This window comes from Peromyscus maniculatus, chromosome 4 (genome assembly GCF_049852395.1).
Source record: "Peromyscus maniculatus bairdii isolate BWxNUB_F1_BW_parent chromosome 4, HU_Pman_BW_mat_3.1, whole genome shotgun sequence".
Taxonomy (NCBI): Eukaryota; Metazoa; Chordata; class Mammalia; order Rodentia; family Cricetidae; genus Peromyscus; species Peromyscus maniculatus.
The window spans coordinates 10,231,129-10,256,889 of record NC_134855.1 but is presented as its reverse complement, the minus strand read 5'-3'; the positions used below and the strand labels follow the sequence as shown (position 1 = coordinate 10,256,889).

At 55.8% G+C, this 25,761-nt stretch overlaps 3 protein-coding genes and 1 pseudogene across 18 annotated transcripts in view; 1 reads left to right on the top strand and 3 right to left on the bottom strand.

The window, feature by feature from the left end:
- Positions 1–493: 493 nt before the first annotated feature.
- Pkn3 (protein kinase N3) lies at positions 494–14,063 on the top strand. Of its 2 annotated transcripts, none has more exons than XM_016001940.3 (22): positions 494–621; positions 2,538–2,766; positions 3,114–3,259; positions 3,747–3,858; positions 3,932–4,059; positions 4,332–4,515; positions 6,322–6,468; positions 6,546–6,655; positions 6,751–6,894; positions 8,088–8,163; positions 8,244–8,406; positions 8,557–8,656; positions 8,755–8,822; positions 9,415–9,478; positions 9,627–9,718; positions 10,196–10,372; positions 11,356–11,418; positions 11,535–11,611; positions 12,872–13,014; positions 13,099–13,206; positions 13,367–13,447; positions 13,560–14,063. In XM_016001940.3, the coding sequence occupies exons 1-22, from the start codon at positions 595–597 to the stop codon at positions 13,770–13,772; spliced, it is 2,652 nt and encodes an 883-aa protein (XP_015857426.2). In that variant the 5' UTR covers positions 494–594; the 3' UTR covers positions 13,773–14,063. The 2 variants fall into 2 exon arrangements, with proteins under 2 accessions (XP_015857426.2, XP_015857427.2); XM_016001941.3 differs by lacking the exon at positions 494–621 and adding an exon at positions 1,446–1,590.
- On the bottom strand, positions 13,993–16,732 carry Zdhhc12 (zDHHC palmitoyltransferase 12). Of its 4 annotated transcripts, XM_042274985.2 has the most exons (6): positions 16,569–16,690; positions 15,735–15,868; positions 15,509–15,645; positions 15,078–15,155; positions 14,702–14,868; positions 13,993–14,606 (listed from the first exon to the last, which is right to left on the bottom strand). In XM_042274985.2, exons 2-6 carry the CDS (start codon positions 15,766–15,768, stop codon positions 14,285–14,287), a joined length of 738 nt encoding a protein of 245 aa, XP_042130919.2. In that variant the 5' UTR covers positions 15,769–15,868; positions 16,569–16,690; the 3' UTR covers positions 13,993–14,284. The 4 variants fall into 4 exon arrangements, with proteins under 4 accessions (XP_042130919.2, XP_006983457.2, XP_042130918.2 ...); XM_006983395.3 differs by lacking the exon at positions 15,735–15,868 and having other exon boundaries at positions 16,569–16,724; XM_042274984.2 differs by lacking the exon at positions 15,735–15,868 and having other exon boundaries at positions 14,150–14,606; positions 14,702–14,865; positions 16,569–16,728.
- Positions 16,733–17,030: 298 nt separating this feature from the next.
- LOC102910151 (kinesin-like protein KIF2C pseudogene) lies at positions 17,031–19,066 on the bottom strand (annotated as a pseudogene).
- A 3,700-nt stretch (positions 19,067–22,766) lies between these two features.
- The window catches only part of Zer1 (zyg-11 related cell cycle regulator), a 40,013-nt gene continuing 37,018 nt past the window's right edge, over positions 22,767–25,761 (bottom strand). For all 12 annotated transcript variants that reach the window (XM_016001948.3, XM_076569009.1, XM_076569013.1 and 9 more), the window contains one exon: positions 22,767–24,288. In XM_016001948.3, the coding sequence (XP_015857434.2) occupies positions 24,231–24,288 (58 nt within the window). In that variant the 3' untranslated portion in view covers positions 22,767–24,230. The remainder of the gene's footprint in view (positions 24,289–25,761) is intronic.

The following is a 25,761-nucleotide window of genomic DNA, read 5'->3' as shown; positions in this document are numbered from 1 at the left end:
CAGCCACCCTGAGAGGACTCTCCTGGCCCCTTAAAAAAACTATGTAGATACTGGGAATTGATCGAATCTGTGAGCTTGCCTTGAAGCACTTGACCGAACTCCCTCCCTAGCCCCTACGGACTTCCTTATGGTAAAGTCAGAAGCTTGGCTCCCGCTGAGTCAGCAAGCTCATTTCATAACGAGCCTGCCTTGGGTTCATATCTTATTTGTATCTGGCCATAATTTGGATCAAGGTTTACTTCGCATCGGGCCAGGCTCCCGGCGCGCGCTGCCGGTAAAGCTGGAGTAGAAATGGCCCCCGGACTTCCCATCTCTAGGAAGATCAGCTGTGGTGCAGAGTGTGAGCCGCTAAGGCAGGAAGGGGACCCCGGGTCCGCCGAGCTGAACTCGGGAGTGGGGTCCGGGACGCTGCTCCCTCGCAGCCGGGAGGGGGCGCTGCTCTCCAGCACCCGCCGGACGCGCCGGTCTCCGGAGGGGGCGCCCGATCCCGCGTGCAGCGCGCCGCTTCCCGGGAAGTTTCAAGTTTGAAAGCCCGGCGCAGAGGCCGGGGCTTCCGGAACCACAGTGAAGGCGAGGACTGGCCCGCGCGGCGCCATGGAGCAGAATGGGGCGGCGCGCCAGGTGAACCGAGCGCGCGCAGCGGCCGCGTTTGCAGCTCAGAGCACCCCACGCTTGCGTTTCCACCCTACTCCGGCCTCTGCTGGTGACCCCTGCGCGGGGCGGGACCTGAGCCCTGGGTTAACACTCGGGTCCCCAGAGTGACGGAGATCCAGCCTGGCAGCATGCCTGAAAACGTGGAATGTGCCATCAGGCTGGGTCTCAAGTTCCTTAAAAATCAGTCCTCTGGAGACTTTCAGGCGGGTGGAATGTGCCGGGAGCGCAGAGGTTGGGGCGCCGGCCCTCCAAGAAGAGTCTGGGGGAGGGGGTGCTTGCCTTGGGGAGGACGGGACTGAGCTCTTGGTGGGCGTTGTCCCCAACACATCACACCCACAGGCAAGAACACTTTCCCACCAGAGGCACCTGGCCCAGCAATGCGCAGGGAATCCTCAGGTCTACCGAAGGGTCCACAATGTGGAGGGGTTTGGGTTAGATGTAAGGGGGAGAGAGGTGGTGTCCTACCTCAGGGCAGTTAGAGGTGGGGCGGGATATTTGTGTACAAGAGAGCAGCATCCAGTACCAAGCCAAGCCGTGTAGATATGAGCCCCTCACGGGCTCAGGCAGCCTGCAAGGCTGAATCTCGCCCCTCCCGGTACCCTGCCTCCAGAGATCCCTCTTGGCCTGTTCAGCAGTGACTTGTACACATTTTCCGATTTCCTGTGAGCCTCCGCCCTGTGGCAGCAGCGGGGTGACTCAGGACCCTGGTGGCCAGCAGGCCCCCAGCTCTGGGAGAGCTTTGTTTGCTCAGGCCTTTGGCTCTGGCCTTCTTGCCTGGGGCGGTCAAAGGATTTCCTGAGCCTCGCCCTCGCCCTCACCCTCTGACAGCTAAGGCAGAGCCAGCCAGCCTAGCTGAGGCCTGGAGTTGGGGGGTTGGAGGGCCCCTAAACTGAGTAGCCATTCTTTCATGGGGCTCGGGAGATGGAACGCAGAGAGGTAAGAGGAATAAAATAGGGTGGCTGCCGTGATCCTTGGGATGGGAGGGGGCCAGCAGGTTGCCTGGGCTGAGGTCAGCCTCTGAGAGGGAGGTTTCCTCTCCTGCCTGCCTCTAACCTGGTGAACGTTGAGGGGGTCTTTTATTTCCTGCCAGAGCTGAGCCGCCCAGACCTCCTCAGCTCCTTGGCAGCTCCGTTTCATCACTTGCCTACCACACTTAGGCACAGGAAACAAGTGTTGGCGTCTTGGGTCACTGGCTGCCTCCTGCATGCGGCCTTGAGTCAATTCCTTACCTGTATTTGCCTCCCATACTGCACTTGGCTCTCAGATCTGGAGAAAGCAGTGTGACTAGGAGAGAATGGGGTCACTGTCCCTCAGCACACAGTGGTCGGTGTCGCCTCTGTGAGCAAGCCGCTCACCCTCTTTGTTCTTTGCGCCTGTATAGAACGGGAATGGGAGCCGGGCGGTGGTGGCGCACGCCTTTAATCCCAGCACTCGGGAGGCAGAGGCAGGCGGATCTCTGTGAGTTCGAGGCCAGCCTGGGCTACCAAGTGAGTTCCAGGAAAGGCGCAAAGCTACAGAGAAACCCTGTCTCGAAAAACCAAAAAAAAAAAAAAGAAGAAGAAGAATGGGAATGGGAGCTAAGCATGTGACTCTGTGGCAGAGCTCTTGCTTATTAGCATGTTCCAGGCTGTGGGTTCTTTGCCCAGTACCCCGAAAGGGTGCTTGATGCAGTGGGGAGGGGATTCAGTGTTGTTAGAGCCCTGTGGTCTGGAACTCAGTACCCAGAGAGCATCCTGGGAACCTGATCTGTCATCTCTCTCCCTTCTCTGAAAGGAAGACAGGAGCTGGACACCGCAGCAGCGTTCTGAGACACCCAGAGCTCTGCCTGCTCTGTCTCTTCCCCTTGGAGGGGGGTGGGCTATGACTTCCCTGCCCTTTTGCAGCCTGGCACTGGCCAGAGGCCCCCCGAGGATGAGAAAGAGATGATCCGTCGAGCTATCCAGAAGGAGCTGAAGATCAAGGAGGGCATGGAAAACATGCGGCGTGTGGCCACAGACCGACGCCACCTGGGCCATGTGCAGCAGCTGCTGAGGGCCTCCAACCGCCGCCTGGAGCAGCTGCATGGCGAGCTTCGGGAGTTGCATGCCCGAGTTCTGCTGCCAACCTCAGCCGGTGAGTGAGAAGTCTGCACAGACCCCGGGGAATAGGAGATTCATGGACACCTTGATCTGGCCTTGGCTCTGACCACTGGGCAAGACCACCTGACCTCCCTATATCATCCATGTTGCTGACAAGGCCAGGAAGGAAGGGAACAAAAGAGAGCCTTTTTTTTGGGGGGGGGGCGGTTCAAGACAGGGCTTCTCTGTGTAGTTTTGCCCCTTTCCTGGAACTCACTGGGTAGCCCAGGCTGGCCTCGAACTCACAGAGATCCGTGCGCCGCCGCCGCCCGGCAGAGAGCCTCGTTACAGAGGTCTGGACTCTGATGGCAGGATCATGCATCCCCCACCTTCTCTCCGCAGAGCCAGCGGCCTCGGGACCCCGGCCGCGGGCAGAGCAGGCAAGGGCCCGGCAGGTGGAGATTTTACAGAGGCAGCTGCAGGTGGAGCTGAAGGTGAAGCAGGGGGCTGAGAACATGATCCACACGTGTGCCAGCGGCACCCCCAAGGTAAGTGCTGGGGCCTGACTGGAGGCACAGGCCTGGCTTCTGAGCGGTGGCAGAGATCTGGCTCTCAGGTGTTAGGAGTACAGTGCCAGCCCGTGTGCCAAGAGGGAAACGCTGCCCGGCCCCAGGCCTTCGTCTAATGGCGGAGGTACAGCCCTAAATCCTAGCTGGTCAGGTGACGCAAGGTTCCGATCCACTCTATCGTAAAGGCCCAACAGCAGTCTAGCGGACCCAGCTGCCAGGTTCAACTCTCAGCCTCTGCCCTCTGTGCTCCATCTGACAGGACGTCGAAAGACTTAGCTTATCAAACTGATGGGACTCAGGCTCTGCTCCCCCGGCCTCTACCCCGTCACCTACTTCAACAGGGAGCCTCGTCTGCAGTGGCTTCCTTATAGGGGTTGAACCTTGGCGTAGTAGGGGGAGCTCAACTCCAGGTCCTGGTCATCTGCGGTAGCCCTGATATGATGGGGCAAGTGTCACATCCCTATAGGAAAGGAAGCTCCTGGCGGCTGCCCAGCAGATGTTGAAGGATAGCCAACTGAAGGTTGCCCTACTCCGAATGAAGATAAGCAGCCTGGAGGCCAGCGGGTCTCCAGAGCCAGGTGAGGCCTCTCAAGGCAGGGAGGGCGGCCCCCGGTGGCCAGGGCTGAGGGTTCGCCTGCCTCCTCCCTGCAGGCCCTGACTTGCTAGCAGAGGAGCTGCAGCATCGCCTGCGAATCGAGGCCGCTGTGGCTGCAGGAGCCAAGAACGTGGTGAAGCTGCTTGGTGGCCAGAGAATGCAGGACCGCAAGGCGCTGGCCGAGGTCAGACTGTGTCCCCTGGACCATTGCTCTTCTTTTTTAAGACAGGGCTTCTCTGGTTAGTCTTGTAGTCTTGGCTAGTTTGGAACTCTGTAGACCAGGCAGATCATAGAGATCTGCTCTTCCTACCGCTCTGCTTGTCTCTGTCCGCCCTGCAGTGGTGCCAGGCACCAAGGCCTTGCTGCCTGTGCGGGGTGGCGGTGAAGAACCACAAGGCATCATCTGTCCCTTTAACCTGTGCCGCATGGCTGTCTCTATCTGCGTCTCCTTTGTAGGCCCAGGCCCAGCTCCAGGAGTCCTCCCAGAAGCTGGACCTCCTGAGACTGGCCCTGGAATCGCTGCTGGAGAGGCTGCCGCCCACCCACTCCCTGCGCAGCAGGGTGACCCGAGAGCTGCGGATGGCTGTGCTCGGGAACCCCCAGCCTTTGGGGACACTTGTGAAACCCATTGCCCTGACAGGTAGGTCCAAAGGGTTCCCTCTCACTTCAGGGAGCCCCTTACCTTTTGGAGAGGACCCCAAGTACTGTGGGAAAGAGTTCAGTCCTGCTGTGTGAGCTTGGATAGCTGACATTCCCACTCTGGTTCTCAGTTTATCCATCTGTAACAGAAATGATAGTAGCCAGGCATGGTGGTCATGGCTTTAACTCCAGCACTCAGGAGGTAGAGGCAGGAGGATCTCTGTGAGTTCCAGGACAGCCTGGTCTACAGCGTGAGTTCCAGGACAGCCAGAGCTACAGAGTGAGACCCTGTCTCAAAGTAAACAAAGGAAGGCTAGAAACGCTATGAGCACTGACTGGTGGATTGCTTTGTAAACGCACTAACTTGTGATCCTTCGGCACCGAGCGCAGGCAGGGTTTGGCCAGTGTGATGTAATTTAAACAAGTGACCGTAAGTTGGAGTACAGTGTTAGTCGGCACACTCCCCTGTCGGCCTTGGAGCCAGGCCTGGGCAGCATAGGCTTCCACAAAGTTAGATCTTTCCTTTCTCTCTCTTTTGGTTTTGTTTTTGTTGTTGTTGTTGTTTGGTTGTTTTCCAGACAGGGTCTCTCTGTGTAGCCCTGGCTGTTCTGGAACTCACTCTGTAGACCAGGCTGGACTCAAACTCAGAGATCCGCCTGCCTCTGCCTCCTGAGTTTGGGATTAAAGGCATGCGCCACCACCGCCCGGCCAGAAAGGTCTTTCCTGTCTGCCTCCTTGTAGCAGTAGGTGCCAGTCAGCAAATCTTCTGAGCTGCGAGCTCCAGCCAGCTGGTGCCTGCTGCAGAGCACAGTGGATGGGTCTAGACAGGGCCCTGCTCCGTGGTGGGCCTTTCACTGGTCGTGGGTCATGGGGGTTCCCTAGAAGAGGTGGAGTCTGAGCTTGGAGGTCTCGTGGGCATGCTTATGGTCAAGTCAGCGAGCTGGGGAAGACAGGGAACTGCTTGTTTAAAGGCAAAGGTTTGAGGCAAGGATGTAGCCAGGGGAGGCAGTTGGTAGAGTTCTTGCCTGGCATGCACTAGGCCCTGGGTTCGATTCCCAGCATCATATAAACTGGGTATGGTAGCACACACCTATAATCTAAGCCCTTGGGAAGTGAGGTTGGAGGACCAGGAGTTCAAGGGCATCTTTAGCTACAGACTGAGTTTGAGGCCAGCTTGGGCTGACGAGATCCTATCTAAAAACAAGACCTAAAACCCCATATCTTAGTTCATGGCTGAGCACCCATCTCCTAAGATGAGTATCCTGCCTGGACACCACACTTGGGCTCTCTGTAAGTTCCCCAAGTATTACCCCCAGGTCCAGCCCACCAAAAAGGTCTTCCCAGACGCATTGTGTGCCCTCAGGGGCTCCGGGGTTCCTGCTTCCTCTCAGTGATCTCAGACAAAACATGTTTTGTTCCTATCCGGGACTCTCCCCCACTGTTCAGATAGGAACAAATAGGGCAGGCATCCCTGGAGCTGCGCGTGCTCCCAGGCTCCGGGCCTGCCCCTGTGCACTTGAGGCCGCCTTCCTCTCCAGGCCTTGTGCTCAGGGCAGCAGCTTGCCCCAAGCCGTGGTTCCACACAGCTCTGGGGGAGGTCTGCTGTGTCCTGCCACTGCACAGGCACCCGGGAGGTAGGGCTAGGAGGGCTGCTGAGGGTGAGGGGTGGCTACTAAGGCCTAGTGTGGACAGGGTTTGGGTCAGCTAACCCTAACCCTAACCCTCCTGGAGCACGTGGCGTCCCTCTGGGGTCCCATGGCCCGTTGGTGGGGGCTTCTGACAAAGTGCCCTCCCGACTCCCGGCCAGGCACCCTGCAGGTTCGCCTCCTGGGCTGTGAACAGCTGCTGGCAGCTGTGCCTGGACGGTCTCCCATGGCTGTCCTGGCAGGCAGCACCTCTGAGGGCTGGCGCCGAACCCGGTCCAGGCAGCAGCGTGGTGGAGGAGAGCTGGCCAGTGAGTAAGGGGGAATCGTGGGGGGGCTGGGGGTCCCCGCTCTGAGCAGGCTCTGAATCCCAGCCTGGGCACTGCAGGTGAGGTACTGGCTGTACTGAAGGTTGACAACCGTGTTGTGGGTCAGACAGGATGGGCACCGGTGGCCGAGAAATCCTGGGACCAGGCTTTTAACATCTCCTTGGATCGAGTAAGGCCGGCCTTTGTGTGGTCAGGGTTCGCTGTGGGCTGCAGGGAGGGAGGCCACTCACGCGCGGCTGATGCCACACCCCATTCCCCACACAGGCACGTGAGCTGGAGATCGGGGTTCACTGGCGGGACTGGCGGCAGTTGTGTGGGGTGGCCTTCCTGAAGCTTGAGGACTTCCTGGACAACGCCTGTCACCAGCTTTCTCTCAGCCTGGTGCCGCAAGGAAGGCTCTTTGCCCAGGTTCCCACTGACCCTTGGCCTCTAACGGAGGGTCTTTAGGACTGACACTTTGGTGGGGGGATGGCTCAGGGGGTAGAATGTGCTTGCTGTGTGCAAAATCCCTAGCATCCGTGTAAAAACCAGGTGTAGTGGTGCTTGTCTGTAGATGTCACTGCTGGTTGGTTATACAGAGGTGGCTGGATCCCGAGGTCTGCTCACCAGCCAGTCTAGCTGAAACAGTGAGGTCCAGGTTCAGTGAGAGGCCATGTCTCAAAAAATAAGGTGGAAAGGCGGACACTCTATGTCAACCTCCACCTGCATATATATATAGACTGGCACCCCACAGAAGTGTGGGAGCTGAGGAATGGAGATGGTTCCACACACAGGGCTGCAGAGAGGCTCACGTCTCTCCCCTGACATTGTCCTGGCTCATATGTCACCTTGAATAAGTGCCTCTTCTCTGGGCCTCAGTTTCTCCACTGGCACCAATGAGGATGTGTTGTATTCTCTGGGTCCTTTGTTTTGCCTCTCATACTAGTGTCATTCTGTGATAAAAACACTGGCCAAGAGCAACTTTTGGGAGGAAAGGGTTTATTTCGACTTAGAGATTTCTAGCCTATCTTAAGTCAGGGCAGGACCTTAAGCAGGAACTCAAAGCAGAAACCAAGGAGGAACCCTGCTTGCTGGGCCTGCTCTCGGCCTCCCTCACAAGCTCATGCTTGGCTAGGTTTTTGTTTTTGTTTTTTTGTGGGGTTTTGTTTTTGTTTTTTGTTTTTCATTTTTTCAAGACAGGGTTTCTCTGTGTAGTTTTTGGTACCTGTCCTGGATCTCGCTCTGTAGACCAGGCTGGCCTCAAACTCACAGAGATCCACCTGGCTCTGCCTCCCAAGTGCTGGGATTAAAGGTGTGAGCCACCACGGTCCGGCTGGCTAGCTTTCTTATATAGCCCAGTACCGACTGTCTGTGGATGGTGCCGCCCACAGGGAGCTGGACCCTCCTGTCTCAACTAACGATCAAGACAGTTCCCCAGACATGCCCACAAGCCATGTGATCTAAGCAGTTCCTCTCAGATGGTTCTGGCTCTGTCATGTTGACAGTTATAGCTAACTAGGATACCTCCATTGGTTGAGATTGAGAGCCGGGTTTTTGGGGCCTAGCCGGTAGGGGTGGAGGGTGGCCAGTCCAGGTCTTCAGCTCTGTTCATGTCCCTTTAGGTAACCTTCTGTGACCCTGTCATTGAAAGGAGGCCTCGGCTACAGAGGCAGAGACGCATTTTCTCTAAGCGTAGAGGTATGGAGGGTGGAGACTGTGAGGAGAGGGCGAGGCTGACCATTGGGATGGTGGGACTGAGCTCCATCTGCCTCCTCTAGGCCAGGACTTCCTGAGGGCTTCCCAGATGAACCTCAGCATGGCAGCCTGGGGACGCCTGGTCATGAACCTGCTGCCCCCCTGCAGCTCACCAAGCACAGTCAGTCCCCCTAAAGGGTGTCCCCCAACTGCGGCCTCTGGGACCTCCAATTCTGCTTCCCCCAGGTGAGCCGCCTGCGGGTCCCATCCATCCAGGCTCTGCGTGTGAATGTTTTGTGTTCTCTGGCTCACCCTTTGACCTTCTCTGTCCCTTCCCATGGCCATGCCCCTCCCACCTCCATCTGTCCCAGCTCAGACCTCTCCTTCTCCTGACAGTAATTTCCTGCCCACGAAGACCCTCTCGGGAGAAGACATGAAGCCTCCACCCAAGCCCCCTCGCCTCTATCTGGCCCAAGAACCAGCCCGGGACACTCCTGTAAGAGATTCTGGAGGTGGGGGCAGACCCGGAGGCTGGAGGAGGAGGGAAAGAGGGCCAGCATGTCAGCTCTGTCCTGACCCCCGCTGTCCTCACAGTGTACCAAACGCCCCCACATGGACCCTAGAACTGGAACAGTGCCCACCCTGGCGGCCTCACCCACCAGGTACTCACTGGCTTGCATTCATTTAGAGACTTGGCTTTGTTTTTTTAAGGATTGTGCTTGTGTGTGCCTGCACGCACACACGGACCCATGTGGAAGGCAGAGCACAGCTTCTTGGGATTCCACTTGGTTCTTGAGGCAGGGGCTCATTGCTTCGCTACTGTGCTTGCTGCCCACGTACTTGAACTTCTTCATTTCCACCTCCCGTCTCACCTTAGGGTGCGGGGGGCTGGAGTTTCAGATGGCATTTCTAAAGTGGGTCCTCGGCATGGAATTTAAGCCATTTCACTTCCTTGAGGCTTACTCTTTTAAAAATAAGGCTTTACTGTGTAGCCCAGGCTGGTCTTGAACTTGTGATTCCCCTGTCTGTGTGGTCTGAGTGCTGAGATTACAAGTGTGCACCAACACTCACTCATCGTACATACCGATTGACACCTCACTCCCTGGCTCCTTGGGTACACAAACTGGTTTGCTCAATGCCTTCCTTATGTGCTGAATGCAGTTTTTAAATTCCAGCTGTGGGGACAGCCTAGGCTGTGACAGGAAGGCCTGACCTTGGTCCTGTCCCGCTCCTTGTGGCCTTTCTTTCTTGCAGGAAACCCCCCCGACTTCAGGACTTCCGATGCTTGGCTGTACTGGGCAGGGGACACTTCGGGAAGGTAGCGGGTTGAGGATAGCGCAGTGGAGTTGGTGGGTGGGTGAGCCTCAGCACATTAGCTAGGAGGTGCTGGGATGTGGGGGTGCAGGATAGGGAGGGGAGGTCTCTCTGTCCTGCCCATCTGGAGCCCAGCTCTTTCCGGTCCCCAGGTCCTCCTGGTCCAGTACAAAGGAACCGGAAAGTACTATGCTGTCAAGGCCCTGAAGAAGCAGGAAGTGCTGGGCCGGGACGAGATTGACAGGTGTGTATAACTGAGAAGTAGTGACACGTGGGTGGTTAGCCTGGGTCCCACAAGGCAGCTCAAGATCCCAGAGGCCAGCTTCAGGTTCTCTTTTTGGCACTGGGAAAGCTCTCACATCTTTTAGCACCTTGGGTTTCACCAAGCACCAGCTTGAGAAACTCTTTTATAAATAGGACTGGGATAGTTTTGAAGGTTTGTTGTTGTTTTTTGTTTTGTCTTTTAAAGACAGGGTTTCTCTGTGTAGCCCTGGCTGTCCTGGAACTCAGAGATCCACCTGCCTCTGCCTCCCGATGCTGGGATTAAAGGCGTGCGCCACCACACGTCTAGTTTTGATGGTTTTAAACCTTCCCCATGTGCAGACCATCAATTTACCTCCTTAGCTCTTTGAGGACCCATCCAACCAGAGGTGCTGGCTGTGTGGGTGTCAGGGCACAGCCCCTGGAGGCTCCATCCCATCCATCCCACCCTCCCTTGCAGCCTGTACTGCGAGAAGCGGATCCTGGAGGCTGTGGGTCACACAGGACACCCCTTCCTGCTGTCCCTCCTGGCCTGCTTCCAGACCTCCAGCCATGCCTGCTTTGTTACTGAGTTTGTGCCTGGAGGAGACCTCATGATGCAGATCCACGAGGACGTCTTTCCTGAACCCCAGGCCTGGTGGGTTCCCTGGTTACTTGGCGCTTGCTCCCTTGGGGTAGGAGGTACCCAGCAGACAAGTAGCACCGGGTTGGAGGAGCCTTGGTGGAACTCGGACAGCACACGGGGTTCTCTTTGCACAGTTGTGGATGGGATCTGTCCCCACAAGTTTGTAAGATTGTTGCAGGGATGAGAGCAATGCTTGCACACTGCTCAGCACAGGATGGCAGCTGGAGTTGCTTGCCATGCTCCAGTGCCTGCTCTGCTTAGAGCAATCTGACTCAGAGTATCAGTTCTGAATTGAGTGTCATACTGGGTGTATGACCCTGAGTCAAGTCTCAGATCCTCATTTGATTGTATGTGTGGCTGTGCATGGCCATGTGCACCTGAGTGCAGGAACCCTTGGAGGCCAGAAGAGGGTGCCAGATACCCTGGAGCTGGAATGACGGGCAGTTGTGAGCAACCTGATGTAGGAACCTGATTCTAGGAACCAAACTCAGGTCATCTTCAGAAGTAATACTCTCTCTTAAATCCTGGGCCATCTCTCCAGCCTCCCAGATCCTGATTTGAGTAAAAGTCGTGATGGTTATCCTCCACAGGCTGCTGGGGAGATACCCATACAGAGCACTGAACCCAGGGTTTAGTGTATGCCAGGCAAGTGCTCTGCCACTGAGTTACATCCCCACCCCTCTGTGTTTCCTTTTCTGTTTGTTTTTTGAAAGCGGGTTCTACTATGTAGACCAGACTAGCCTCAAAATTCGTACCCTCCAACCTCAGCATCCCAAGTAGCTGCGATCACAGGTCTATACTACTGGATCCAGTGGTCCTACATAGTAGAGCCTGGGAAGGATAGGTCATTAATATATGACAACATTGGGATGACTCTGGGCCCTTCTAGCCCAGGCACCATATTATTTGGTCTCATCCATGCCTGAATCTGGCCAGGACCTTCTGGTGCTTCCTAGCACCTGGCCTGAATCCTCCCTGTACCATCCCTCTCTCAGCTTCTACCTGGCCTGTGTGGTCCTGGGGCTGCAGTTCCTACATGAGAAGAGGATCATTTACAGGTAGTCTCTGCCTGAGAAATGCTAGGGTGGACCTGGGGTGCCCCTCCCCTGTGCTGCTGCTGTGGTCTGGGCCTCAGCCCTTTCAGCCCCTTTGATCTGCAGCCCTCTGCCCTCAGGGATCTGAAGTTGGATAATCTACTTCTGGATGCCCAGGGTTTCCTGAAGATTGCGGACTTTGGACTGTGCAAGGAAGGTGGGGCCCCCCTCCTGGAATCACATCTGCTTGTCTTGCCCAGGCCAGCCGGAAGTCAACCCAGGCTTCCCAGCCGCTGGCCTTAATTCCCAACTGGGACCCTTACTTAGGAGGACAGCTTAGAGTACTGGCTCCTCCTAATTTGTAGTTGGTCAGAGAACCTATGGTTAGGACTGAAGAGGACTTTGTTCTGCACATAGGTTCAGCAGACTTAGCTTTCTCATACAGTCACTGGCTGCATGATGACCTTGGCCTAGGGGGTCTGCAGGACACAGCAGACCTTGTTAATGGGTATCATAAAGGCTGACACAGATTAGTAAATATGTATCTACGTACATATGAAATGTATGTATGTATGTATGTATTTGCATTGTTGAGGTTTTTTTCTTTAAGAATTATTTATTTATCTATACAGACAAATAATCTATACAGAAGAGGGTGCCAGATCTCATTACAGATGGTTGTGAGCCACCATGTGGGTGCTGGGAATTGAACTCAGGACCTCTGGAAGAGCAGTCGGTGCTCTTAACCTCTGACTGAGCCATCTCTCCAGCCCGCATTATTGAGTTTTGACCCACAGTTTCACATGTGCCAGGCAAGCACTTTACTACTGAATCACACCTCTATCTCTGGCCTTGATTTTTTTTTTTTTTCCAAGACAGGGTTTCTCTGTGTAGCTTTGCGCCTTTCCTGGAACTCACTTTGGAGATCAGGCTGGCCTTGAACTCACAGAGATCCACCTACCTCTGCCTCCCAAGTGCTGGGATTAAAGGTGTGCGCCACCACTGCATGGTGATTTTTTAAAAATATTTTTGTATATAAAATTTTTGTGTGTTCCTCCCTCTGACCTCCCCGCTCCAATCCACTACCTCTCCCTTCCCTTCAGAAAATTGCAGGCCTTCCCTGTATATCAGCTAGCCATGGGATAGGAGAGAAAACTGTGATCGGGCAGGAGAAATATTAATTAAAAAAAAAAGGAATTCCAAAAAATATTTGTGTATGGGTGTTTTGCATGCATGTATGTCTGTGCATGAGATGTCTGTGCCTAGAGCCTGTGGAGGCCGTAAGAGGGCTTCAGATACCCTGAGACTGGAGTTACAGACAGCTGCAAAGCCACCCCGTGGGTGCTGGAATCCAACCTGAGTCCTTAACCACTGAGCCATCCCTCCAGGCCCCTCCCCCTGTAGATTCTTATAACCACAGAGGCTATAGTGAGTGAGCCACACCTAAGCAGGCATTGGTGTGGATGATGGTTTGCAGGGATTGGATTTGGGGACCGGACGAGCACCTTCTGTGGCACCCCAGAGTTCCTGGCTCCCGAAGTTCTGACTCAGGAGGCTTACACTCGGGCTGTGGACTGGTGGGGGCTGGGTGTGCTGCTCTATGAGATGCTAGTGGGTGAGGTAAGTCCTTGAGTGGGGCTTCTAGGGTCTGGGGTGGGGACAGTGGGATGACCCGCATAACCCGCCCCGCCCCCCTCTTCACAGTGCCCGTTCCCGGGGGACACAGAAGAGGAGGTGTTCGACTGCATCGTTAATGCCGACGCCCCATATCCGCACTTCCTATCCGTTCAAGGGCTTGAGCTCATTCAGAAGGTGAGTCCCAAGGTCCAGGGCTTGGCCAGGCAGCTGCTGGTGACTTGTGTGCTTCCTGACCCCACCTTGGGTCCCTACGGCGTGGCTGAAGTAGGTACCTGTGGGGCAGCCGGCACCCGGAGTGGCGTGCCGAGCTCACACCTACCCCGCTTCCTGCCAGCTCCTCCAGAAGTGCCCCGAGAAGCGTCTAGGGGCAGGAGAGCAGGACGCAGAGGAGATCAAGGTGCAGCCATTCTTCAGGGTAAGTGGCCAGGACCCAGCAGTCCCCACTGCCTGGTGAGGTGGGAGGGCTGGGTGACCCCGGGGTCTGCTGTTCCCACCTTCTCAGATTCCTCCTCCATCCTTGTTTCCAGACCACCAACTGGCAGGCCTTGCTTGCCCGCACTGTCCGGCCCCCCTTTGTGCCTACGCTCTGTGGCCCCGCAGATCTTCGCTACTTCGAGGGGGAGTTCACCAGCCTGCCGCCAACCCTGACCCCACCGGCACCCCAAAGTTCCCTCACCGCTCGCCAACAGGCTGCCTTTCGGGACTTTGACTTTGTGTCTCAGCGGTTCCTGGAGTCCTGAGGGTCTCCTGGCCCCTCTGCCTCCCTCTGCCAGATTTCGAGAACTCGCTACTTGTCCATGTGCCCAGGGCCAAGGTATTTAATGAACGTGTGGGGTTCCAGGTAGTGACCGTGGGCTGCTGCCGGAGGCTCTCCTCAGGGTTACTGGGTGAGCTGTGTCGCTAACCCTTCTGCTTCCTGGCAGTGCCCAGGTCAGCAGGAAAGGCCCCACAGCAGGACTGTTTGTCTTTTTAATACTTGCCTTTATAGAGGATTAAATTAATAAAACTGTACATTCGAGGTAGCCAGGCCAGGGGGTGTGGCAGCGTCTGGGTTCTCTTGTGTCGCGCCCTCCCCACTTCCCCCAACTTATGTCCTTTTCTTCCATCTTCCTTGTGTGTGTGGGGTTCTGTCCAATGCTCTGCTGAGGGCTGGTAGCCTGGGAAGGGGTAAAGAGCTCAGGCTAACTGGGCTGACCCCTAGTGGCACAGCCTCCGGTTTTTAGGCACAATGGCAGCCTTCTCTTCAGCAAGCCTAGACAGCCTGACTGCTGCCTTCCTCCTCCTCTTCAGCCCAGAGGGTCTCCCAGGGCCCAGAGGGCCACCCACAGAAGAAGTGGGCCAGGTTTCGAGTCAGACCTCGGTCAAAGGGGTTGCCGGTGCGCTGGCGGAGGTAGGCAATTCGGTGTGAAGATATGAATTCCCAGGTAGTAGTGTTGATGGCCACCAGGTAGAGGTGTGAGGCCAGGAGCAGGCCGACCACCAGTGAGCAGAAGGAAAGCAGCAGGAAGGTGGTAAACAGGAGCCCGGTAGACCGGAGCCACAGCCCCCAGGGCTGGAAGAACCGGAGACCCGACCTAGAGGACAGGGAAGAGGAATGCAGGGCGTCCCAGGGCGTCCCTGCTCTGTGAGCACCTGTGTGCATGCTGTCCACACTCCCCGATGCACCTACCACGCCAGGTACAGGCCCCAGAGGAGAACCACCAGCTGCAGTGCCAGGTAGGCCACGAAGAGCGGGTGGTTGCGTTCCCCCACACAGTTCTCCATCCAGGGGCAGTGGTGGTCATAGCGGCGAACGCAGCGGCGGCAGTCACGGCAGTGTCGGGCCCGCAGGGGCTGCTGTGGCACAGAGGGAGTCCAGGCTCAGTGCTGGCGCCTGTGCCCCCCCCACCCCCCCGTGGGTTCTGAGGGGGCTGAAGGCCACGGTCAGGTCCTAAATTGGGGAGGCCTTCCTGGAGGAGGGGAAAGGCCAAGGTGCTCGGGCACCAGGGCAAGGAGTCTTAATCTGGTCCCGATGCCTCCCACAAGAGTATGTGCACATCACCCACCAGCACCAGGCAGTATCTGCAACGCCGAAGTGGGATAGCCTGGGGAACCATGGCTGTCTGTTCCTCCTTAGGTTCCTCCTGAAAACGAAACAAAGGGTATGGGACGGGGGGAGGGTCCCCTTGGCCGGTGATGACGGGGGGGGGGGGGGGGGGGCATCTCTCTTAGGTTGTGCAGGACTCGGGGCCCACCCCATGTAGAAGGGAGGTGGGGACACAGTAGAGTACTGGACACTTGATGGCCTTTGCAAGGCACCTGTTCTCATGTGGGCCTTGGTGATTTCCTCATTGTAGGAGCAAAAAAACAGGGTAGGAAAGAGGCCTCACCAAGATGTCCTACAACGGAAGCAGCTCAGAGCTCCACACAGACATTTCTGAGGTCTCATTTCCCTGTCGGCCCAAGGAGGGGTCTGGACCTCAGGGTCCCTGGTTACCTGAGGTTGGGGATGCGTGGTCACATAGCCCGGGTCCATGAGTGATACAGCCAGGTAGAGCAACAGGGAGCCCAGAACCAGGAGCAGGAAGGTGAGGGGCAGGAACAGTTCCCCTTGTTCTTCCCATTGACGGAGCTCTGGAGAGGCCAGAGGACAGTGAGGCCCACAGCAAGAGGGGTCAGGAAGGAAGTAGCTGCGGGGGAGGGAATGGAGGGATGAGGCTAACCTGATGAATGGGGCCAGGGGAAAAGGTTCTCCATGGGAAGAGTCAGCCCTCAAAGAGGCCCAGATGCTGCTGCCTAGGGAGCCCAGGCTAGGAAGGTCCCAGCATGTTTAAGCCCATGGTGGTGAATGAGGATTCTGGAGAGGTGGGAGAGCTGAGAAGTGAGAGCGTGGAGACACTGGACAAGCTGAGTGTAGACAACTCTAGTACTCTTCTTGGTCGAAAGAGAGCATAGGTTTGGAAAGGAGCGGCTGATTGCTGGAGGGGAAGCCCGAGCATAAAGGGCAAAGGCGGTGGAGGAGGCTGACCCAAAGCCTCAGTGGTGGGGGCTGTTGCCTTGGGTGGGGAAACCTGGGTAGGAGTTGCTGAAGGAAATAAAGGGGAAGGAGGTGGATGGGTGAATTCTACCAGGGGAAGGTGGGAGACCGCTCTGGTGTTCTTTTGGGCAGTAGTCTTCTCAGGATCTGGGGAGTTGTGCAAAAAGCCAGTATTTGAATCTAATCGATTTCTTAATCTTATTCAGGGAGAGGTTGGGAGGCAATTTCTGAGAAGGATGGGGTGGAGCCCGGGGTCAGGGGAGACGGGGCCTCTAGTTGGTCCTCGGATTTGATGGTCACTGGTGGTCTTTGGATGGATATATGTCGGCGACAGGAAAAATCCCGGCATTAATTAGGGGCCAACTTGGGTATCAGACAGAGAGTGGATGGTTCCTGGATCGACAGATGAGAATTGAGGAGCTGGGGGTGAATCGCAATGTATCTGAGGATTAGGGGAACCGGATGAGACCCACTCCAGGGGAAAGATGAGGGATTCGGGGTCGCGCGGTGTCCGGCTCACCGGTGTCGTGCAGGAAGAGCACCAGCGTGATTCCCCAGGTCATCACGGTGTGCCCAGTCCGCACCAGCACCCCAGGGCTGAGCAGCGCCCAGAGAGCCATGGCCTCGGCCCCCCGCTCCAGCCGGCCCGGAAGAAGCGCGCGGAAGGAGGGGCCAGGGAGCAGAGGGGCGGTGGCAACGCGGGGATTGGTGGCTTCGCATCGGGGGCGGGGCCCTGGCGGCTCAGGGAGGCTGTCTATTGGGTGGCAGCCGCGGCCCTCAGGCCAACAGGTGCCAGAGGAGACCGAGGGCGGGGCCGGCGCGCGCACAGACCGTAACTCCCTAACTCCGCCCCCCGTGGGCCAGGTAACTTTGCTAAGGCGGGGAGGCGGAAGCCTTGCAAAGACCCCCACCCCCCGCATGCGCGTACGTGCCTGTCTATGGTGCCCCCCTCCACAAGACACAGGTTCCATCTGTGATGCCCGGAGGCCACGCGGTGCTTGCTCTCAAGGGGTGATTGGCAGGGCTTGCAGGAGGGTGCGCCTTGATGACACTCTTTTTTTTTTTTTTATACCAAACAGATCTTTATTTGAAGTCATCATTGGTGCCGTTTCTCGATGTTTATTTGCTTGCTAGCCTGTTCTTGCAGCTGCATGGCCAGGCGCAGGGCCTTGACGACTTCCTGCAGGGCTGAGAAGTGCTTAGCCTGCTGCGCCAGGGCAGACTCTGCTTTCTTCACAAAGGCCTCCAAGTCGTATTCGGGCTGATCGGTCATCTCAGAGAGCCCAAGCCAGCCTGGTCCTTGCTGTATGATCTCCTTGAGCTTCACCATGGCCCTCTCTTCCAGCTCCCTGATCTGAGTTATGGCTTCATTAATGCTGGACATCTGGGAAGACAGCTCCTCCTCTTCCTTGGTGAAATCAACTGCCAGCGGGGTTCCATTAGAACTGGCTTCCATCTCTTCTGTTTCCATTTGAGTTGGCTGTTCTCCACTGGGCCCGCTCTGTCTGCACATCTCAGCGTGTTTGATGTATATTCACAGGAGCTTATGCCTGGTGAGATCATGGCAATCATGCCAGTCCTCAACTTCTCGCCAACGAATGAGTCCCTCAGCACCTGTGTCAGCTTGCTCTCACGGATTGGGGAATGAGGCTTGTTCTGTCCGAGCGCGCCCTGATGCACTCCTTCAGAGCTAGGAGAGACTTGTTAATCTCTGCACCCTCCATGCGAGTCTGCCGGTCAGCATTAGAAGTGTCGGCCCCTCGTTCATTCCCTGCCAGATCTACCAAAGAGAATTTGCCATGTAATCTCCCTTTGGCTCAAAGAAAAATCTGGAAGCAGGCATGGGAGTGGGAGGAATTGGAGTTGGCAAACGTTTGTCCAGAAGTCCTGCAGGTGCTGCCCATGTTGAGCATCTTGATGACGTCATCAGCAGTTAACCAGTTACTTCTGCATCCCACAACCTGCACCTGTTCCTTGTTGTCTTCTGGTACACGTAACTTGGCGTTCTTGTTGAGCAGATCAAACACCTTCCCATTGTAGATCTCAAAGAATGTCACATAAACTTCCAGGTTTAAGTTCCGGTAGCGAGGCTGACTCTTCAAAAGGAAGACATCCCGGGAAGCCATTGCGTAGATCCCTTTAGATGCATTCTGAGATTTACGAGACAGGTCTCCACCCACTGAATGAGTCTTCCCACTGCCTGTCTGCCCATAGGCAAAGCAAGCTGCTTTTCCCCCTTCAAAAATCGTCTGCACCAGTGGCCCTGCTGTGAACCTGCAGACAACTTCATGTGAAGCTGTTTAGTCGAAGGCAGCGTTGAGGTAGAATGCCTGGTTCTCCAGATACTTTGTCAAGTCCACTTTCAATTTGGTTCATGCACAAAGAGGAAACACTTGCTGGGAACAGAAATCACATCGATTTCCTTCTTGATCAGTTCTTGTTTATTCAGTGGGCGCTTCTTAACACAGACACAGATCCTGTGTTCCTCAAAAGGACCAGTCACAGTAAGTGGTGACATTCCATAGTAACCCGAAATTCTTGACTCATCCGGGCAAATTCCCAGTTTGGGAAGCTGCTGTCATGTTCCTGAGCTCCCTTTATTCTTATTTCCGAGTTCTGGGCCCTCTTCTCTTTCCGCTTGTTCATTTTTTCCATTTCCTTCACAAACATGATTTCCTCCAAACTGAATTTCCAGGGTTTGCAGAAGACATGCTTCGGGTAGGGTGGGCTTGCTCTTCTGTCTCCTTGCTGACCATCGACAATGGTAATTCTGTTACTGCAGGGCAGGAGGGCCGAGGGAAGCCGGTGGTAACAGAGTTTGTAGCCACAGGCAGCTCCACCCCCATTTCCTTCTCCTGGCAATTTGAACCTCTGGGACAGTGGACATGTGAGTGGACCAGCTTCGAAGACCTTTTTTTTTCTCCCAGAGCTGAGGACCAAATCCAGGGCCTTGCACTTGCTAGGCAAGCACTCTACCACTAAGCTAAATCCCCAACCTTGAAGACCTCCTTTTGGAGCTGGAATTTTGGAGTTGACCAATCTGTGTTTTTGCCTCGGAACTGTTACGTCTTCCTGCAGTGGCAGATTATCCTTCAGTGTAAGGGAAGAAGCTGGAAGAGTTCTGGCTTTATTGCAGCCACATCATCAATATCAATCTCTTTCCCTTTGTGTTACCTCCTTCTGTCCATTCCACTGAAACACAGGATTTCTCCAACTTCACTGTGCTTATATTGGCATAATATGTGAATTAAGCCATTGCTGCGTTGAATCTTGATGGAGAGACCAGGAAACAATCAGGCGTGAAGTGACTCCATGGACTCGGGAACAGCAGCAGGTAAAACAAATGCAGGAAGCTTGGAAACCACGAGTCTGCTAACACAGAGCAGTCTGATGACACTCTTGCCTCCTATTCGTTTTCAGATATTGCAAACGAATGATGGGAAAGAGGAGGTTCTGGTGCAGATTCCGGACACGCATGGCCAGACTTGGAGTCAGAGACATAGCACATCCCATGCCTCTCAAGGCAAGTTACTGAACTTCTCTGATCTACTTTCTGCCTCTCAATGGGGTTGGTGATATACCCGCCTCTAAAACAGGTGCCTGTCACCCGGCTAGACTAACATTTTCTTGTGTCCCAAGTACCTTCCCCATTCAGCTGACCTCCGACTGATTGCCCTTCCCGGTAGTCATGCTGTTGGCTATTTGTTTTGGTCCATTAAACATTCCCTTTTTCTGTAGGGGAACTGACTTCCCAAGACCAGCGTGGTTCTGGAAGGAATGACTGTCTCTCACCCCCCTCTTTCCCTCTCTCTCAGTGTGTGTGTGTGTATGTGTGTGTGTGTGCGCGCGCGCGTGTGCAGGGTTAGGGCTAATCAGAACCTTTTCGTGGTATTACTAAATAGGGACTGGGGATTAGTAACTCTATAATTGTTAGAGTGCTTGGTTCGCATGCACTGAAACCTGGATTCAATTCCCAGCATGGTATAAAATGAGTATGGCGGTGCATGCTTGCAATCTCAACATACAGGAGGTAGAGGCGGGGAAATCAGAAATTCAAGGTCATCCTCCACTATACATGGGGGAGAGGATTCAAAACCAACTTGTGTGATATGAAAGTTTGTCTCAAAAAAGGGGTTTCAAAGCCAGACAGTGGTGGCGCACACCTTTAATTCCAGCACTAAAGGCAGAGGCGGGCGATCTCTAAGAGATCCAGGACAGCCAAGGCTACATAGAGAAACCCTGTCTCAGAAAACAAACAAACAAACAAACAGAGCCGCCCACATCTTTAAACCCAGCACTAGGACAGAGGCACACATCTTTATAATGTCAGCGTTTGAGCCAGAGAGACAGGCTGGTGGCCAGCCCTGGTCTATAGGGCTGAATGGTGAGGCTCTGTCTGGCGGGGGGGGGGGGGGGGGGGGGGGGGGGGGGGGGGGGAGGGGGGGGGACACGACGACAGACGACGGACGACGACAAAACAATACAAACAAGCAAAAACAAACAACACACACACCCCACTTATTTGTGAGTCTGTGTGTGCACACCTATATAGATCCCATGGTGTATCCATGGGAAGGAGAGGATAATCCTACCTGTTGGTTCTCTCCTGCCATGCGGGTTATAGAGACTCAAATCAGGTCATCAGGCTTGAGCCTGGTTATTATTATTTTATGAGTGTGAATGTTTTGCCTGGATGCATGTCTGTGCATCATGTCTGGGCTTGGTGTCTGCAGAGGTCATAAGAGGGTCTCAGGTCCTCTGGAACTGGACTTACAGATGGTTATAAGCACCAATGAGTGCTGGGAGCCAAAGTGTGGCCCTCTGCAGAAGCCACAGTACAACTGTGCATGGTGGTGTGTGCCTTTGATTCCAGTACTAGGCAGAGGCAGCCTGGTCTACACAATTTCACATAGGCTAGGTCTACAGAGAGACCCTGTCTTGAAAAAAACAATGTAGCCAGATAGTGGTGGCGCACACCTTTGATCGCAGCATGGGGAGGCAGAGGCAGGGGGATCCCTATGAGTTCCAGGCCAGCCTGGGCTACAGGGTGAGTTCCAGGACAGGCAGGGCTATACAGAGAAACCTTTTCTCGAAAAACAGTAACAAAATTAGCGTATTTATTTGTGTTTTTTGGGATGGGAGGGGTTGCAGGAGTCTGATCTCGGCTTTCCCAGTGTGGGTCGGTCTGGGAATGGAACTCAGGTGTCAGCCTTGGAATCAAGCCCCTTTACTTGCCAAGCCATGTCTGGCTCAACCAGTGAGGTTTTTAATAAGAGCCCTGGATGAGATGGCTGGAGAGATGGGCTGAGGGGTCAATGCTCACTGCTCTTCAAGAAATTTGGTTCTCAGCCCCCATGCTACCCAGCTATGAGCTGTTGCCCTCTTCTGGCCACCATGGGCACCCAAGTAGTGTACACTCACACAAAGTAAATAAAATCAACCTATGAGGGTCCTGGATGTCAGCACAGCCCTCACTGGTGTTCGCAGCCCCACGGGAGTGTAGCAGGGTGAGGAGAGAGCAGGAAGCAGGGTTCCGGAAACGGGGAGCAGCAGGCACCTGGGCGAGGAGCACGTGGTGGAGGCGGGAAGCCTGTGTCCCCCCTTTGCTGCGGTACTTGAGGTAAGAAGGCACCTCACCTTTTGAGTCCGTGTACTGAGGGTTGTCCCAAGGACCAGGAAGGACGCCGGATGCACACAGGGTGTGCACAGAAGGAGCCTTCAGCAGGCCCCTGACGCCACACTCATCTCTCCGGGGCTTGGCTGACCCGCTCAGAGTTCAAGGGCAAAGCACCCCTTGTGATGCCCTTTCTGGCCGGACCCTGTGGGCTGCCAGTGATAGAGGGTGCTCCCCCAGGGAAGAGCCTGGTGTGGGCTCTGCTGAGGGGAAGAGGGGACCTCTGCTCTACTGAGGAGGGCGTGTGTCAGCAGGCCAGCTCCCAGAACCGTTTGATGTGGCCCTGGGACTTCTGCCCTCACCCTCTGGTCTGGAGAGCACCTGACCCGCGTGGTTCTGTCAATTCAAGAACGTGTGAGAGCGAGGACTACTCGGCCGGTCCACGAGGGCCGAGACGGAAGCAGGGCTGTCCTGGCAAGGCCGGAGCCTCCTCATTTCAGGTTTGTGCTCGGCTCTTTAGCTTTGTTCCCCCCCCCCCCCCCAGCTCTTCATGTGCCTTTCCAGTACTGCTCCCCAGGGGGCGGTTTCCCTGACTGCCACAGCAGGGCCCTCTCTCTGTCTGAGACGCGATCCCTGGCAGGCTCCACTCCGCTGCTCGGCTTAGCCTCATGTGGAGGACGCTCTGCCGGCGTCCTGCTCTTCTCCCTCCACAGGGCTCTGTGACACGGCCTAGCACCCACCAGACGTTCTGAGCCACCTTCCCGGCATGGCAGGAGGCACCTTTCCGATCTTTCCTGCACAGTGGCGAGTCCATTTCTATTTACTGTGTCTCTCCCAGTAGGCTGTGCCAGCCAGCGGAGGCTCTGGCAGTCTGGTGGCCAGCCATGACCTCAGTGTCTAGGCATAGATGTGGAGGGAATGTCACAGATGCACCTCGCCTCAGTGTGCCGCCTGTCTCCAGCCTGCCGGCACATACACCTGCGACAAAACCACCTGGAGAGTCCAGGGTCCCCCTGGGAGACCCTTAGCCCCTTTCCTGACCCCCCACCCCACCCCAGACCAGTATTCCCCAATCTCCTTTGCAAAAAGAGAAAGAGACCACTCTTCTGCACTTTGCACAAAAATGTATTTCTGTGACACCCCAAAGTACAGACATTCCCCAGACCGCAGGTGGTAAAGCATGGGATGTGAACTCTGCTCATGGTCTGGCTGCTGCCAGAAGGGCAGGGGTGGAAAGGAGGGCTAAGGTCGCCCGCGTGCCGCATGGAGAAGCACACGGCTATGCCCTCTCTCTAACTTGGCCAGGGAGACAGCTTCCTCTGGAGAGGTCAGTTACCTCTCCCTGCGTTTTGTGAACAGCCAGGCCCCTTCTGCCTGGAGACAGACAGGCCAGGCCAGAAAAATCAAAGGACAGGCCCGGGGAAGAAAGAGGGCAGAAAAAGCCACACCAAAAGCTGCCTCCAGGGGGGGCTTTGCTCTCGTGAGCACAGGCCTCCTCAGTGGTCCTGTGTCAGTGAGGAGCAATGCACAGATACAACGCACAATGCACGAGATGCCTAGACAGCGGCGGCCTGTCACTGTGCCTGTAACACAACACAGCGGCTTCTCAGGGACAGCCTGAGTGGGCTGGAGGGACAGAGGACCGTCCCAGTGCTGGTCTGGAGGTGACTGCCCGCTGTCACCGTGAAGGGCTGAAGTGGGGAGCCCCTGCCTTGTATCTTTTGGGCAGGGGGGTGGGCTCAGCTCTGCTGGTGGGAGTACCTGGGCACTGGGATGCTGGGGGCAGATGAGAGCTACAGAAAAAGGAGCAAGACCTGGTCCTGGAAGGTGCCAGCTGCCAGAGCTGGGGTGGGGTGGGCATGTTTGGCAGAAGGGGCAATGGAATCGCCCCTGAGTTCTGACCACCTCTGGGCTGGAGCCTTCAAAAGCCTGGGGCCTGAGGGAGACTTGAGGCAGCCTCCATAGCAGCATGGCCACAGGCAGCCCTGGCCAGAGAGTCAACACAGCCCTGCTTCTTCAGGGGGGCCCTGGACAGGAGCTGCTTAGCCTGAGGCCTCGGACGGCTTACAGCCTGGAGCACCAAGGCTTCTGGGAGACTCAATAGAGCTGGTCTTAATCCCCCAACCCCATCAAGCCTCACCTGGGGGCCCCGACAGGGCCCTCAGGCAGGCATGGGGCTGTTGCCCAGTAAGGGCCAGCTCCTCCCACAACAACAGAAGCCGGGCCAGGGTCTGAGCTCACTGGGAAGGGGCTGGAGACGCACAGCATTAGAGGCAAGCCTGGCTGGGCGGGAGTGAGCATGGTAGCCATGAAAGCTTGGAGGCAGGCTGAGAGTGGCAGGGAGCTGCGAAGACTCAGGAGAGGTCATACACACAAAACTTCACACTTCCTACCAAAAAAAAATAATATATATAGAATATATAGATCTCACTAACATTAAGGAAAAGCGTCGGTGTGCAAAGTCCTCGCTGTCTCTTCATCCTGGGGAGGCGGAAGGGACCCGCCACTGGACCTCCAGCGCTTCCTCCTGTCCTGTGGTCCGAGCTGTGTGGCCATGGGTGGAGGCCTCTATCTGGACGTGTCCATGTTCTCCTCTCTAAAGTTACTGCAGTGTTCAATCACCTTGCTGGATGCAACGGGGCAGAGCAGTGGAGGGTGGCTAAGGAGAGCCGCTCCTGCCGGGGGCCCCCCGCTCCTCCTGCCCCTCCCCCCCCCCCCCCCCCCCCCGCTCCTCCTGGTCCCCCGTCTCCCCCCCCCCCCCCCCGTTCCTCCTGGGGCCACACAGCTGTCTAAGGAACCTTAAGAGTGACCCTGATGCTGACGCAGACTTGAATGGGGTGTCAGTGGCTGGCAGAGCCCCTGGGAAACAGCGCCTGTGGCCATGAGCACTGCCACTGCCCTCAGCTTGGGAAGGGGGTCCTACAAGCAGCCAGGCCTGAGCCCCCGAACCTACTGCTGCCTTCCTCACCGTTTTCCCTGCACACCAGCCCACTCTCTCAGCAGAAGTCCACTAGGCGGTCCCCAAAAAGGACCAGACTGGAGATCTGCACAGGCAGCCACGCTGTCTCAGGTCTTAGTGTCCCAGCTCACCCTGCTCCCTGAGAAAACTGCCACCCACTGCTGGTGTGGTTACGTTTGACCTACACTGCTTGCCTGCTCAACAGGAAGCCTCTGGGTTTGGGGGTTCGCTGCAGCCCCAATTTGCTAAAAGGCTGCATTAAGGCCTTTGAGAAGGAAATGCCCAGGGCCATTCATTCCTTGATGCCAAAAGGGCCTTTGGTGCCAGAGGGCCGGTGAGCCCCACCTAGTGACTGGCAAGTCCTAGGATCCTTGTTTGGCACAGATAGCCCCGGGCCCCTGGTAAGAAATCTGCTGGTAAGTTCCCCGGGACTTCCGAGGAAGACTGAGGACTAGTCTGTCAGTAAGACTGAAGCAATGCCTTCACCAAAAATAATGAATGGAACCAGCTGATTGATGCCTCCAGCCCAGGAGGACAGATCCTGAGGGTGGGGGTGGGGGTGTCTGAGCCTCAGGCTACACTGTGCTCAGAATTATGACAAGGGACTACCCTCCCAACTAGAATGGATCGGGAGAGAGGATGGCCAGTCCAACTGATACTAGCAGGTGGTATTGTACTTTCTTGTGCACACACTGGAGGGACAATCAGAGCTGATGCTCAACACTCAACAATGAATCCCAGACACAGAAGCCCAGTGTGGACTCTGGCATACCCCAACACCCACACTGATGATTTGTGCGTGTGCGTGGGTATGTATGTGTGCACACACGTGCACACATATATATGTGCTATGGATGGCCTTGCACATGCCCCACACTGTACATGCATACTGTACCACTGAGCTTCCTTTTAGCCTATCAAAGGGCACTTTTCCCCTGGTGACCTTCGCCTTCGCACTTGGCATTCAGATAAACCTGCACTGTGCACACATGGCCTCTATAATATGCATCACCACACTGAGTCCTTTTTCATTGGAATCACTGTGGTCAAAAATAATGTGGAGTTCTTGCTGGGCAGCAAGGAGGTTCTCAGTGGGAATCAAAGGAAGCCAGCCGGGCCCTTGAGAGCAGATTAACTCTG